The 12254-nt window shown below is 39.0% G+C and overlaps 2 protein-coding genes across 2 annotated transcripts; one reads left to right on the top strand and one right to left on the bottom strand.

The window, feature by feature from the left end:
* The first annotated feature begins 497 nt into the window (after window positions 1-497).
* On the top strand, window positions 498-4086 carry LOC144650653 (BET1-like protein). Its single transcript, XM_078510381.1, has 4 exons — window positions 498-527; window positions 1395-1492; window positions 2134-2190; window positions 3618-4086. Exons 1-4 carry the CDS (start codon window positions 500-502, stop codon window positions 3786-3788), a joined length of 354 nt encoding a protein of 117 aa, XP_078366507.1. The 5' UTR covers window positions 498-499; the 3' UTR covers window positions 3789-4086.
* A 1353-nt stretch (window positions 4087-5439) lies between these two features.
* Window positions 5440-11437, bottom strand: LOC144650601 (uncharacterized). Its single transcript, XM_078510322.1, has 4 exons — window positions 10139-11437; window positions 8955-9290; window positions 7803-7940; window positions 5440-7114 (listed from the first exon to the last, which is right to left on the bottom strand). Exons 1-4 carry the CDS (start codon window positions 11156-11158, stop codon window positions 6773-6775), a joined length of 1836 nt encoding a protein of 611 aa, XP_078366448.1. The 5' UTR covers window positions 11159-11437; the 3' UTR covers window positions 5440-6772.
* Window positions 11438-12254: the final 817 nt, after the last annotated feature.

Raw genomic sequence — 12254 nt, 5'->3', positions numbered from 1 at the left:
GTTGAAAACAGCGCCAACCGGAATATTTTTGGCGAACTTCAAGATGTTTACAAATGTCCATTTTAATAGTCGAGTAGTGGCGCAACGCTGGATTTTAATTTCATAAAACCTGTACCTCGATTCCGCCGTCAACCAGCTGAAAAGGTGTATTTCCAACAGTTCCAATGTATACTTTTAGGTGCGTAAATCTAGGTGTGTCAGAAATGGAAAAAAAGCATGGACAGCTGGCGTTTCAAGACTTGATCTTGAAAAATCCATGTGTTTTCTATATGTCATCGCCCCTCAAAGTTACGCTACAGTTACACCAATTATTCCTTTAAAAAAGTCTGTTGGAGGTATGTATATGATTGGAAACCTGTGCATGGATTATTGTCTGATCAGTCAAGAAGATACTGACGGACGGGGCGCGGCAACAAGTCATGACCAGGTTCCCCGTTCCACAACAAGCCCGCGCTCAAAATATTATACTGGTCAGCGAATACTCTCCTACAAAAACAAAATGGCAACTCGAAATGGAAGTAATCGAGGTACGTTCGCAATGATTCTTTAGTTTATAACTAAAGTTAAATTAATTTTATTTTTACTGGCGAAATATAACGTACATGTAAGCTTTACAAGGGAAAATTGTAGCCTTCGAAATGAAATTTGCTTCGTCTGACTGACAATTCGGAAAAGTCGTGACGTGGAACATAGCCAGCGTAGCTTGGCGTCAAACTTGGCGTTCTAGACAGCCTTCCTCTCCTTCAGTTCATTTAAATTAAATGAACTTGTAATTTTTAATTAAGGTTTTTTTTTTCAATTAGTTTGAATTTCGTTTTAAATATTATCCTTATTGTAATGTAATAATGTAGTTTTCATTCTTATAGGGCCTCTATTGATAGCAGTAATTTGTATAGGTAATCGCATGATTTCGAGTGCAATTTGGGATAAATCAGCACGAGTAAATTTTTCAAAGGCTAACCAAATTGCACAAGCCCGTAGGGCGAGTGCAATTTGTAGTCTTTGAAAAATTTACGAGTGCTGATTTATCCCAAATTGTACAAGAAAAATCATGTGATTACTTGTTAATAATACACATACAAAAATTTCACTTGAAGTGGATGACAAACAAAACGTGTTCAGTGGCTTACCTTTCCAATTCGTTCTTAAGCATAACGCAGTTGCCGGGCTTTGTAAAATCCAGATACCGCTAGGGGATTTTAAAGCTCTCTGTCATGCATTATCAGGTGCTTTTTATCCTCATTCAGTTGTATTGGTTTGGGCTGAAATGTCCAGGGCCATTCCATTTAATACCTCCCCCCCCCCCCCCCCCCAAAAAAAAAAAAAATGTTCCCTATGAAGTGAACCACCGCTGACAGTTTTTATTTTATAATGCGTTCTTTTTTAAAATGCAGGTATGGGTTCAAAAACCGCATCAACAGATGAAATGTTGGAGACTGAGAACAATCGGATGGTGGATGATTTGGCAGCGAAAGTTTCTCGCTTAAAAGGGGTAAGGGGACAAATAAAGACAAACCTAAGTTCTACCCCCCTCCTCAAAGGATTCGTTTGTCTCACGTCTCAAATAAGTGCCACATGAAACTCCACTGGTTTTGGTTTCTGAAGCAGTGCTGATGTTTAATTTTATTTATGAGGTGGAGTTGCTTCTGTCATGTTGCCCCACATCCAATCACCAACATGCACCTGGAGGGTGTTGCTTCATCTGAACCCTTTCCCATCTATGCCAACTCTCTCTCCCGCAATACAGGCCGAATCTCCCGGTCCCCCGTAAAATAAAATACATGGCAATCGGGAGAAAATTTAAAATATTTGACGCATTTTTGTGGATCACTCGGCGAAGCTCTTACTATTTTTTGTGCCGTTTTGGACATTGAGAAGAGGTATCTTCTCGCAAAATTGGTGGTCTCCCGGATCATGATTTTCTTAGGTTGGCATCTCTGCTTTCCTGCAGAAAAATCTGGCATGGTTAAACAGATTTAAACCTGCCATGAGTGCAAATTTCTTTTGCCAGCAAAGCTCTAGGTATTGTAAAGAGCTAGCCTCTATGCCACAGCAAGACACACCATTTGAGGCAAATAATTATTATTTATACTTACGGTAAGTGCTTTTTCACCCCATCTTGTTTTCCCTCAGATTGCTATTGACATCGAGAATGAAAGCAAGCAACAAAATAAATACCTTGATGGAATGGTAAGTTGACTGACACCATTATTTTTGTATTATTTAGTACATAAATTAATGTACCTTATTGTTACTTATTTTCGCGGGAACTTAATTTCGCGAAAATGGAACGGGCATATTTCGCGGGACTTAAATTTCACGATTTGGCCAAAAACATACGTTTAAAGGAACTAAATTTCACGAAAATTGGCAAAAAAATGGTCTTCATTTAACAAACTGTAAGTCTCAAAATTGGCGCAACTGATTTTAATTTTTCCCAGCAATAGTTTCCAATGACACTGAACAAAACCATATAACAATATGAAACTAAAAACAGTTTGACATGTTCCTTTGTAACATAGTAGAGCTAGTTTGACCACTGTACCAAGATAATTATGTTATGTAGCAAACTGACGGCAACGTTGATTAAACACAACAAATTATATAGTTAAGGGTATTAAAGTTTGCGTCGTTATTTTTCGTGAAAACCTTTTTTTCGCGGGTCTTTAATTTCGCGATTTTTTGAAAATCGAAAAAAAAAGGGACAATACTTGGTAGTTTCAACAATTGCCAGTTTTGACTATAATCTAGTAGTATTTGTCACAGATATTTTGTCCATTTATTTGAATTTTTTGGTACAGGCACTATAATAATTGTCTTGGAAAGAGCTGTATTTTGATTTAGCAAGAAATTGTACCAACAACGACAAATTTATTACCAAAAAATCCTTAATCATACAATGCAATGTAGACCTCCCCCGGGCGCCAAAACCGCAAATTAATTAAAAAAAAAAAAAAAAAAAAAAAAAAGATAATTAGATTTTGAGACTTTCACAGCGCTTTCGTAATTAGGTATGCAAAATCTTGCACCAGGAGTTTCGGCATGAAACTCTTGATAATTAGGAAATAAATATATGGTAGTTGTACTGCGTTTTAAAAAACCTTTTGAAAGAGATGTTTTTTGATGAGATTTGTTTTTTACTTTTTGAGAAGTGTCTTTCGAGCATTTTAAACCGTAACTTAATTAAATTAAAGTGAAATTATTGGCTTTTATTGAAAGGAAAACAAATGCCATCGATGTCATTGTAAAACACAAAAACAAATAAACAAAAGTATTATGTCACAACATTTTCAAGAAAAAAATATCTTGTTACAATCGAACAAGTGTCATGTTACAGTTGCAATATGATTAGCGTAAGGAACACCAGAAAAAGGAATACAAGTGGTGTTTCCATGTCTAATTGAAAGTCAAATAAAGCAAATAGTCACAAACATGAATCAGCATACTTTCAATTGTCGACTCCATTGCATTCTGCACTGTCCTTTGAGTCTCTGATTTAAGTTTTTTTTCTTTTAATTTCTGATGTTTCACTGTGAAGTGTTAATGTTCATTATATATTTTTACTGCTATTTAACATAACTTAGTTAAGTATAATACTTATTCATTACTGTTTTCAGGGAGATGACTTTGGCAGCTCATCTGGTTTGTTAAGTGGCAGTGCTGCACGATTGTCGCAAATGATTTCATCCGGACGATCAAACAGAAAAATTATGTGCTACCTAATAGCTGGACTTGTGGGATTCTTCTTTATTGGATATTACGCACTCAGCAAGGTCATTGTCAGATAGTCACAAGAACAAGAAACAAGATATATTATTTATAACATGCAGAGAAAGTGTCATTAGTTTAAACAGTCTGTAAATCTCTTGTCAGTGGGCATTCTTGGGATCCATGGCAGATGAATGTTGAAAGGGTTGCAAACAAGTGCACTGACCAGCTGTGTTCCCTCTTGAACTGCTGCTTTGTAGAGGCCTGAAATTGCAGGGGAAGACTTCTCTGCAGATCAAGAATTCACCCCAAGGGAGACTTTACCCTGTAAATCAGGCACAGATGTTACTTAAACACAAGTGGCTGCTTTGTTACAACAAGCCCTGGGGGGGGGGGGGGACTGATCGTGGAGGCAAAACTCAGGACCCAAATCCCTAAGTCTCCCGACACCTCCCTACAAACGCCCAAACTCCCTTTCACCCCTCGCTGCGCCACTGGCCAAATCCCCTATTATCGTCACCCAAAACCTAACTCCACCAAAAATCCCGAAAAATCGACCAAAATCCCCATCCCTCACTCCGGAGTCCGGGAAACAAGTAACTATTGGTTTACTGTTATTGTGGTAGTTAAAGTATTTTAATATAAAATTATTAACTTTTGAGATTTTAAAAGGAAATTTTTAAAATAAATATAAAAAAATTAATATATTAAATATAAAACAATATAATAAAAATTTCTTTCAGTTTAAAAATGAGAGATTTTAAGGACAGCCAAGGGATTGTCCACACTGACTATCCCACTGTTGGTTGAAAAATTTTTCTTCCTGGCTTGCTGCAGGCAAAATAGATTAAGTGTTCTGCTTAAAAAGTGATTCTTCAATTCAAATCTAGGAAGTCAAGAATAGAAGGGTGAAGTTATGTTCTTTATTTGGACATTCAGTCCATTATCAGCAGTTTTAATGATCTGAAAATTATATTTTAATATCTAATAAAAGTTATTCATTAGCATATTAACCCAGTGGCCATCGGCAAAACGCGCAATCTGGTTGGCTGCATTGGTGCCTTTGATTGATTGTAGACAGCTCTCGGAGTGCTTGCTGTCTAATTTTAAAGTAGATCAATAAAATTGATTTTTTGCCATTTCCACATCTTGTTGTCTCTGTTGACTCTTGTTGTGAAACAAGACTCAAGTGGACTGCAGGATGCAAAAGATTATCAGGCACTCATGGGTTAATTTACTCAAATTTATTAAATTACACATGTAAGCCAAGGGTAGCAGCGTAGTAACACTGTACATTTTAAGAGGCACCTGTAGGGCATGTCAAGTACAAACAACTGGTGAACTTGTACTTTATACATGATCACACTAAAATGTCTTTTAGATGTCTTGATCAAATGTTTTAAATCCTTTCTTGAATTATGTGGAACCAATATTGTCTATTGGGTGGTCAAATTCAATAAGTGGACTACAGAAAAAACAATATTGTCTTTTAGAGTACAAATACCACGAGTTACATGTAATTTTGTACTCTTTACTTGCGCTCTGACTGAGCACTTGGAGTTGGATAAAAAAGCTGGATAGCCCCTATACTTCAACTACATACTTAATTTATTTTTTCTTCTGATGATATCAAGGTGTATTAGGCCCAAGCATAAATGACTTGTGTCCAGTTTACAAAATATAATAAAATATAAACGTTACATGTTGTATAATTTCTTCATTTTTTGTACAGTACAGTAGCAACTAGGATAAACTTGCACTTACAACTTTGTCTTGACACTCAGTGACAAAATTTTAATTATTTGATGGTAGGATTATTAAAAAAAAATGAAGTACCTACACCATTATGCCAGATTTTACTTGCACTTGCATGATTAGTTAATTACTTGTCAAAAGAAAGATATACAATACAGTGGCTCTCTCCACCGCATAGGCCTCTTTCGTGGGGAAAGGCGAAAAAACACGGGGGGAGGAAGGCGAAAACACGAAAAAATAATGAAAAATAGGGGGAGCGTGGGGGACGAGCGCTCCTTTCCTTTCCCCTTCCCAGTGTGCCCGTTTCGATTCTCTCCAGGCTTACTTTTCACCTCTCCCCGTTCCTCTCCCTATTTCCCAGCCCGAAACACGAAAGAGACCTCTGCGGAGGAGAGAGATACAGTGGGATACTAACAACTGCCGGTATCTTAAGTAAGGTACAGTCTGCTCTTAATCTATTGGCACATCACGCCTAAGCTTATCCTAGTGTGCAGTGCAGGCGTTTTCCCGGGCGCATGTGAGTATTATATTGGCTAGCGATCAGAAAGATTCGCTGCCATGTTAGAAGAGGGCAGTGAGAGGTTTGGAAGCGAGGAAAAGTGGAAAATGCTGTACATTTAGCCTCATTCCTACTCCCTAGGATGCGTTTTCTTCTCTCACCAATCCTATGCAGAGTATGAATCCAAGATGACGTTTGCATCGCAGCCTTAGCTTATCCTGGTTTCTTAGGATTAAGCAACTACAGTTGTATGAACAAAATACAGTGGCTCTGCCTTAACCAGTGCTCAAACTTGGGCTGCTCAATCCGAGTTCAATGCCCTCACCATTTAGGCCTCTGCATTTCCCACAGTGGGAGGCATGGTGGCCAAATTGTTAGCATGCTAGACTCCTGACTGAGTGGTCTGGGAGGAGCCCTGGCCAGGGTCACTGCATTGTGTTCTGAGACAACTCACTAAGTACTCTCATAGTGCCTCTCTTGAACCAGGTGTGAAAATCAGTACTGACAAATCAATTCTGGCAGTAACCCTGCAGTAACCATGGACTAGCATCCTTGACAAGATTAGGCCACGAGTAACCTTACTTTTCTCTGGGCTATTTATTTTGGTGTGCAGGTGAGCTTGCACAAAAAAAAACCCTGAGAAAAATGAGGAACTACTTTTAGTGCAGGGCAAGGCACTACTTCCATGGTGCATCTATCCACCCTCCCAATTGAACTATCAATTTTCAGGTCACGGGTATGACAGTATTGATTTAAAGGAATCAACCCTGCTTATCAGGACATGTTCAGTACACATGTGTGCCGCAATCTCTAAAAAGCATACATCTTTGTAGACAGCCGAGCTCCAGAGTATCTCAACTGCAGTGAAGCTAGGCCTGGAATATTATCTTCCAGCTGATCCACGGCATGTGTTGTAATCTGACTGCACATGCTCAGATCTAAATGTGTCAGATTCCGGCTGTGCTTTGCCAGGTCCACAATACATTTATCAGTGATGTTATCGCACTTGGACGCATCCAATGATACCAGCCGCTGGAGGTGAGTTGCAACTAAGGACACGCCCATGTCAGTGACTGAGGTACATCCACTGAATGTGAGATGCTCTAAAGTGTGAAGATTTTCAGCCACATCAGCCAGCCCACTATCTGTAACCTGCAACAACAGAAATGCAAAACTCTCGAAGATACTATCGTCAAAAACAAAATAATTAATATATATATACAGTTGAACCTCGCTAATTCGAACTCGGTTTTTTCGAATTCTCCGTTAATTCGAACTAAAACCTGTTTCCCTTGGATTTTCCCTTCAGTCATTTACTATCGGCTATTTCGAACTCCCGCTATTTAGAACTTTTTTATGTTTCCCCTGACGGTTCGAAATAACGGGGTTCAACTGTACATGTAAGAGGTGGTGGAAGGAGGCATGGTTCTCAAAAGGTTGGATAGGTACTATTTTCAAGAAATAATATTGGGGGGTTGGGGGGGAGGGTTCTTCTAAGGGTGACTGTTTGGGGAAGAAGTTCTAACAACTTCGAGTTGCTGTCGGTTGAAAAATTGGAGGAAAATTACTTGTCCTTGTCAGAATTTAGGTTTTTCCAAAAGGGTTGTTGTTTCTTGTGATTTTGTTTTATGTGCTGTCGCTACTTTTTGGGCCATGTCACTTGTCAGAATTTACTCGGCAGGGCCTCAACTTTAGTTTACATGCCTTCAACCCCAAGTTTGAATTGCCATGCAAATGCAAATTTTTAAATTTATTGAAAAAATGTTATGAGGAAAAGATTTTAGTGAAAAAGCTAGCTGGAAACAGCATCTCTGAGGTGACCAAAGAGTAACATACAAACCTGTGTGCACATGTTGATGTTCAATGATGTCAAGTTCTTCAACTGGCAAATGCTTTTCAGTCCTACATCTGTGATGCATGTGCAGTGACTGATGTCCAAAGTTCTCAGCTTTTCCAAGTTGTTTATTCCTTTTGGCACCTGAAAATGAAATTTGCCAAACACAAAGTTATACAAATCCTGAAGAAATAAGTTAACAAGCCTCTTCATCTAGTATATGATTGAGTATTGATAGATTTTAATTAGAGGAACTGGTCCCATCTATCTACCGGATAAATAATATTGCTATCCATTAGATAAATGTTGACAAAACATACCATGCTATTCACCCCAGGGGGTGGGGGGGGGGGGGAGTACTCCGGCTTGTAAATGACAGGGATGATCGAATGGAGGCAAAACTCAGGACCCAAAAAAATCCCTGGACCAAAAATAACCCACAAAAAATGCCTTGTCAAATTACCCCTAAATTGCCAGGGGGCAATTATACAACAAAAAGAAAACCATAAAAAATGGAACGCTCATGTTTGTTTATTCATCATACCATAAATATGCGAAGGCCGCGCCAAGGCACTTTAGTTTGTTTTTAATACCCAAAATAATCCCCTATTTAAATCAAGTCACCCAAAAACAAACTTGCCAAATTTTCCAACCCCCAAAAATCCCGGAATCGAAAATTTCAAACCCAAAAAAATCCTTCGATCATCCCCGTAATTTACAAGCCGGAGTACCCCCTGGGCTATTCACTGGACAGTGATTTCAAAAATGTGTACCGAAATTGGCCGGAACGTTTTGGAGGAGTTTCTTCTTTCCTCTACACCCCCAACAATTGCAAAATTTACTGTCAATGATTCTCCAAATATAGAGCTGATCAAACCGGTGATATTTATAGCACATATCCCCGTAATTTATCAATGATTTCTACTTTTTATCTCTTGCCCTTTTTCTCAGCTTTTTCCAAGTAAATGTGTTGTTCCAGAGAATATCCATACCCCTCCCACGGAAGGTTTCTTGGTTTGAATTCCCCCCCCCCTACCTCTGAAATTTTTTATTTATTTATTCATTCAAACAATGTAATACAAAAACCTCTGGAAATGCTAGTTAACTAACTACATGTAATCTACACAGCTCCATTCCAGCAAATAGCAAAATACATACATGGCTTGCTTTATGGTTTACATCAGTCTTAAATTTTTCTGCATGGGAACACTTTTCCTTGTTATGGCAGACATGAGCAAGATTTTGTTCTGACTGAACAAACCCAATCAAACCATTGTCGGTAATGTTAATGCACCAACTGAGCCGCAGTGACTGCAGGTTAATAAGAGAGCCAGTAATTGCAGACAATCCAATGTCAGTTACATGAAGGCAAGAGCTGAGGTCAAGCTCTTGAAGGTTGAAAAGGACCCTGGAAAATTGTGATATCAGTTGATCAGATAAAGAACTGCAGCCATTTAGTACAAGGACTCTTAAAGGAATGTTGTGATTTGTCCCCTGTAAATAACAAGACAGAAAAGAAAAATTAAACAGATTTCTCATTATTTACTTGCCAGAAGTTTTTCAAACTATTTGCTGATATCTATTTTTATCCCTGTAATTTGATGGCAATAATCAGAATCATGCCCCCTTGGTACATCTACATGTATGTTGTATCTTTGCACTTTTGGTATGCTTTGAAGGAACCTTTCTGATTTTGATTAGTTTGCTCAAGCCATGGTTTGCAGTTTTTGACAGAAAAAGGCGGCTCTCCCCCCCCCCCCCTAACATTTTGCCCAAAGTGTAAGTAAGGGTTAATGTTAGGTGGGGGGGGGGGACAGTCCCAACCAAATAAGCGGCTTTAAGCTGTGGGAGAAGTGCAGGGCCTAATGGTTAGTGCACTGAACCACATACCAGGGCTGTAGGTAAGGGGGCGATGGGTGTGTCTGAAATCTCACCACAGGCTATAAAGGGCCGTCGTATTGGGCATGGAGGGTTAAAATGACACTCACAATGCAGGAAATGTGGACTTCAACAACTTGATTTTTTTTTAAAATTTCCCTGGGGAGAATACCTTCAGACCCCACTAGATGCTCATGCCTCTGTCACTTGCTCCCACCCATGCATACAAATATACACCCTTGGAATGGTATTGCAGCAGCTCTTGCAAGCACATAATTCTTAGTACTGGTCCTCCAGTGTAGCAGTTGCTATTGGTATAGGGGCTAGGGGCATTGTTTCTGTTGTTTGTTCCATAGTGCTTTCGAAGGTTAGCAAGCCATTCATGCCTGAACTTTTAAGACCTGCTAGCTACTCAACCCTTTTGGAATGGTTACCCTTAGAATGTTAAACCAAGTGTTCATTACCTGTGTCCAGCACAAGAACTGAGCAAGACCACTGTTTGATAGCTGGTAGCAGGAATATAAATTCAAAGAGTGTAAGTTGATTAAAAGTGCCTTCACACTTGAGAGCGCTCCATCTGTTAGCTGCCTACAGCTGTTCAGGTCCAGAACTCTCAAATGCTGCATATATTTACCAATGCAAGTCAGTGTTGTATTCGTAACCTCCACACAAGCCAGCTTAAGGACTTCAAGCACGGTCTGATATTTAATGAGCGAAACAACCCCATTATCTGTCAGATGCTTGCATGCTGTTAAATTTATCCCTTGGAGTTTTAGTTCTGGTATCTGAGAGAATTTAAGCATTGTTTCATCTGTCATGTCAGATCGACTTATGTCCAGGTATTTTAAAGATGACAACTTTCTTGCCATTTTCTGCCATGTGGAAAAACTGATGCCCTTGCACCCAGAAATGCCAAAATCCTCAATAAAAGGCAGCATATCAGATACTTTTGAAATCAAGACATCTGATATGTCTTTACAAGCATTTAAATCCAAAACAGTCAGCTGCTTCCAGACATTTGCACACTTGTCAAGCCAGACAGCATTCTTCGCCACTTCAAGCTGTCTGCAACGGCTTAAATCTAAACGTAGCAAGTTAGGGCAGTAGACAGTCAGTACTTCTAGTACGGCGTCATTGACGCATCTGCAACCTTGAAGCGACAGAACTTTTAGATTTGATCCAAGTTGTTTACATACTCTAAGAATTTGACCTGCTGTTGACATTTGTTTAAATCTTAAATGCTGGATACATCGCCTCTCGAGACTATCGACCAGTAAAGGAGAGAATCTCTCTCTTCTTGTTCCGAGGCTAACTGAAACATTTCTCCATAAGATCGGATCTTGTGTTGCTTTAGACCACTGATAACACACAAGCGATACACATTTCAAGTCTGATGCCGGAAGGAATCTGAAAATATATGACACAATTTCCAGAGGTAGAGCCAAAATCGTGAATTTTTCACTCTCATTAGTACTTATAGGCATGACAAATTGAAGAATCCTGCGATTCCAGAAAAGGTATAAACAATATAATTCGTCCACTATAAAATCAATTCACTCGATTCACTGCAAATATTGAGCTGGTAAATTCCATTGAAATCGCGGTGTCATCTCCAAATGTTCAGCCAGTTATTTTCTGTATTCATTAACGTGTGCAGCATTCGATGAAAAATGAAGTACGTGATAGTTCATTAGCTCCGATAACCGCACAAAACGAAAACATTTGCCAGTAGAGCACACACATAAACAGCCGCCATGTTTTCTTATGGTCTAAGCCGCTGTACCGCATCAAAGATGTGCCAACATCTGCCGAGTCGGGGAGGAGTGGGGGGATCGGGGAGGAGTGGGGAGGATTCATACGGGAGCTTAGCTCATAATGCAAAACAGGACTTTTACCTTCTTTTCAAAGGAAAATAGGTAACCGGGAACAAAGTTACCAGTATTAAAGCTAAGTTGTGGCATACATGGGGAATAGCGGCGTGCTACAATAACTTTATTTCTAATTCAGTATTCCCATGCCTTTGGTGTTACATGTACTGATAAAACAACTACCTCATTCTTACTTATTTGTGCTTTTTTCGAGATTGCAAATAACAAAAATAATAAGTAAAAAAAAAATGAATTATGATAATAATAATAATAAAAATCATCATCATCATCATCATCATCATCGTCGTCGTCTTCGTCGTTGTCGACGTCATCATCGCGTAATTTTAAACCCGCCAAAAAAGTTGTCGCAAAATTCAATTAGGCTTTGGTAGGGGAATGGTAGATTGTGCCCGAAAAAAAGCATATTATGCTTTTAGCAGTGCTCATATTTTTTAAAAGTTATGCCAAAATTATACTACTTTCTGAAAATTATTCCCTCTGTCACCGAAATTATTCTACTTAGATCCCCCCACTCCTCCTCGATCCCCCCACTCCTTTCTCGCGATTCATGCTCTAGGAGCATTGGATTTTCTTAAAGCCCATGCTTTAAAGACTTCGTGTGCCAAATTTGGTTCTTTTGTCCGGCGTGTAACGATAATTTTGTTAACCTGCTAGACTAATACTCTGTTGATAAAAACCTTTCATTACTTGA

This window comes from Oculina patagonica, chromosome 4 (genome assembly GCF_052425735.1).
Source record: "Oculina patagonica isolate OP01 chromosome 4, crgOcupat, whole genome shotgun sequence".
Lineage (NCBI taxonomy): Eukaryota > Metazoa > Cnidaria > Anthozoa > Scleractinia > Oculinidae > Oculina > Oculina patagonica.
This window is presented reverse-complemented; position numbering and strand designations above follow the sequence as displayed.

What these genes read in the sequence shown, in the direction of transcription:
- LOC144650653 (XM_078510381.1), top strand. Translation starts at nt 500, where the DNA reads ATGGCAACTCGAAATGGAAGTAATCGAG. An exon ending in AAGTTTCTCGCTTAAAAGGG is followed by an intron (nt 1,493 to 2,133) that starts GTAAGGGGACAA and finishes GTTTTCCCTCAG; the next exon opens with ATTGCTATTGACATCGAGAA. An exon ending in ATAAATACCTTGATGGAATG is followed by an intron (nt 2,191 to 3,617) that starts GTAAGTTGACTG and finishes TACTGTTTTCAG; the next exon opens with GGAGATGACTTTGGCAGCTC.
- LOC144650601 (XM_078510322.1), bottom strand. Translation starts at nt 11,158, where the DNA reads ATGCCTATAAGTACTAATGAGAGTGAAAAATTCACGATTTTGGCTCTA. An exon ending in TAAACCATAAAGCAAGCCAT is followed by an intron (nt 7,941 to 8,954) that starts GTATGTATTTTG and finishes TTTCATTTTCAG; the next exon opens with GTGCCAAAAGGAATAAACAA. An exon ending in ACATCAACATGTGCACACAG is followed by an intron (nt 7,115 to 7,802) that starts GTTTGTATGTTA and finishes CTGTTGTTGCAG; the next exon opens with GTTACAGATAGTGGGCTGGC.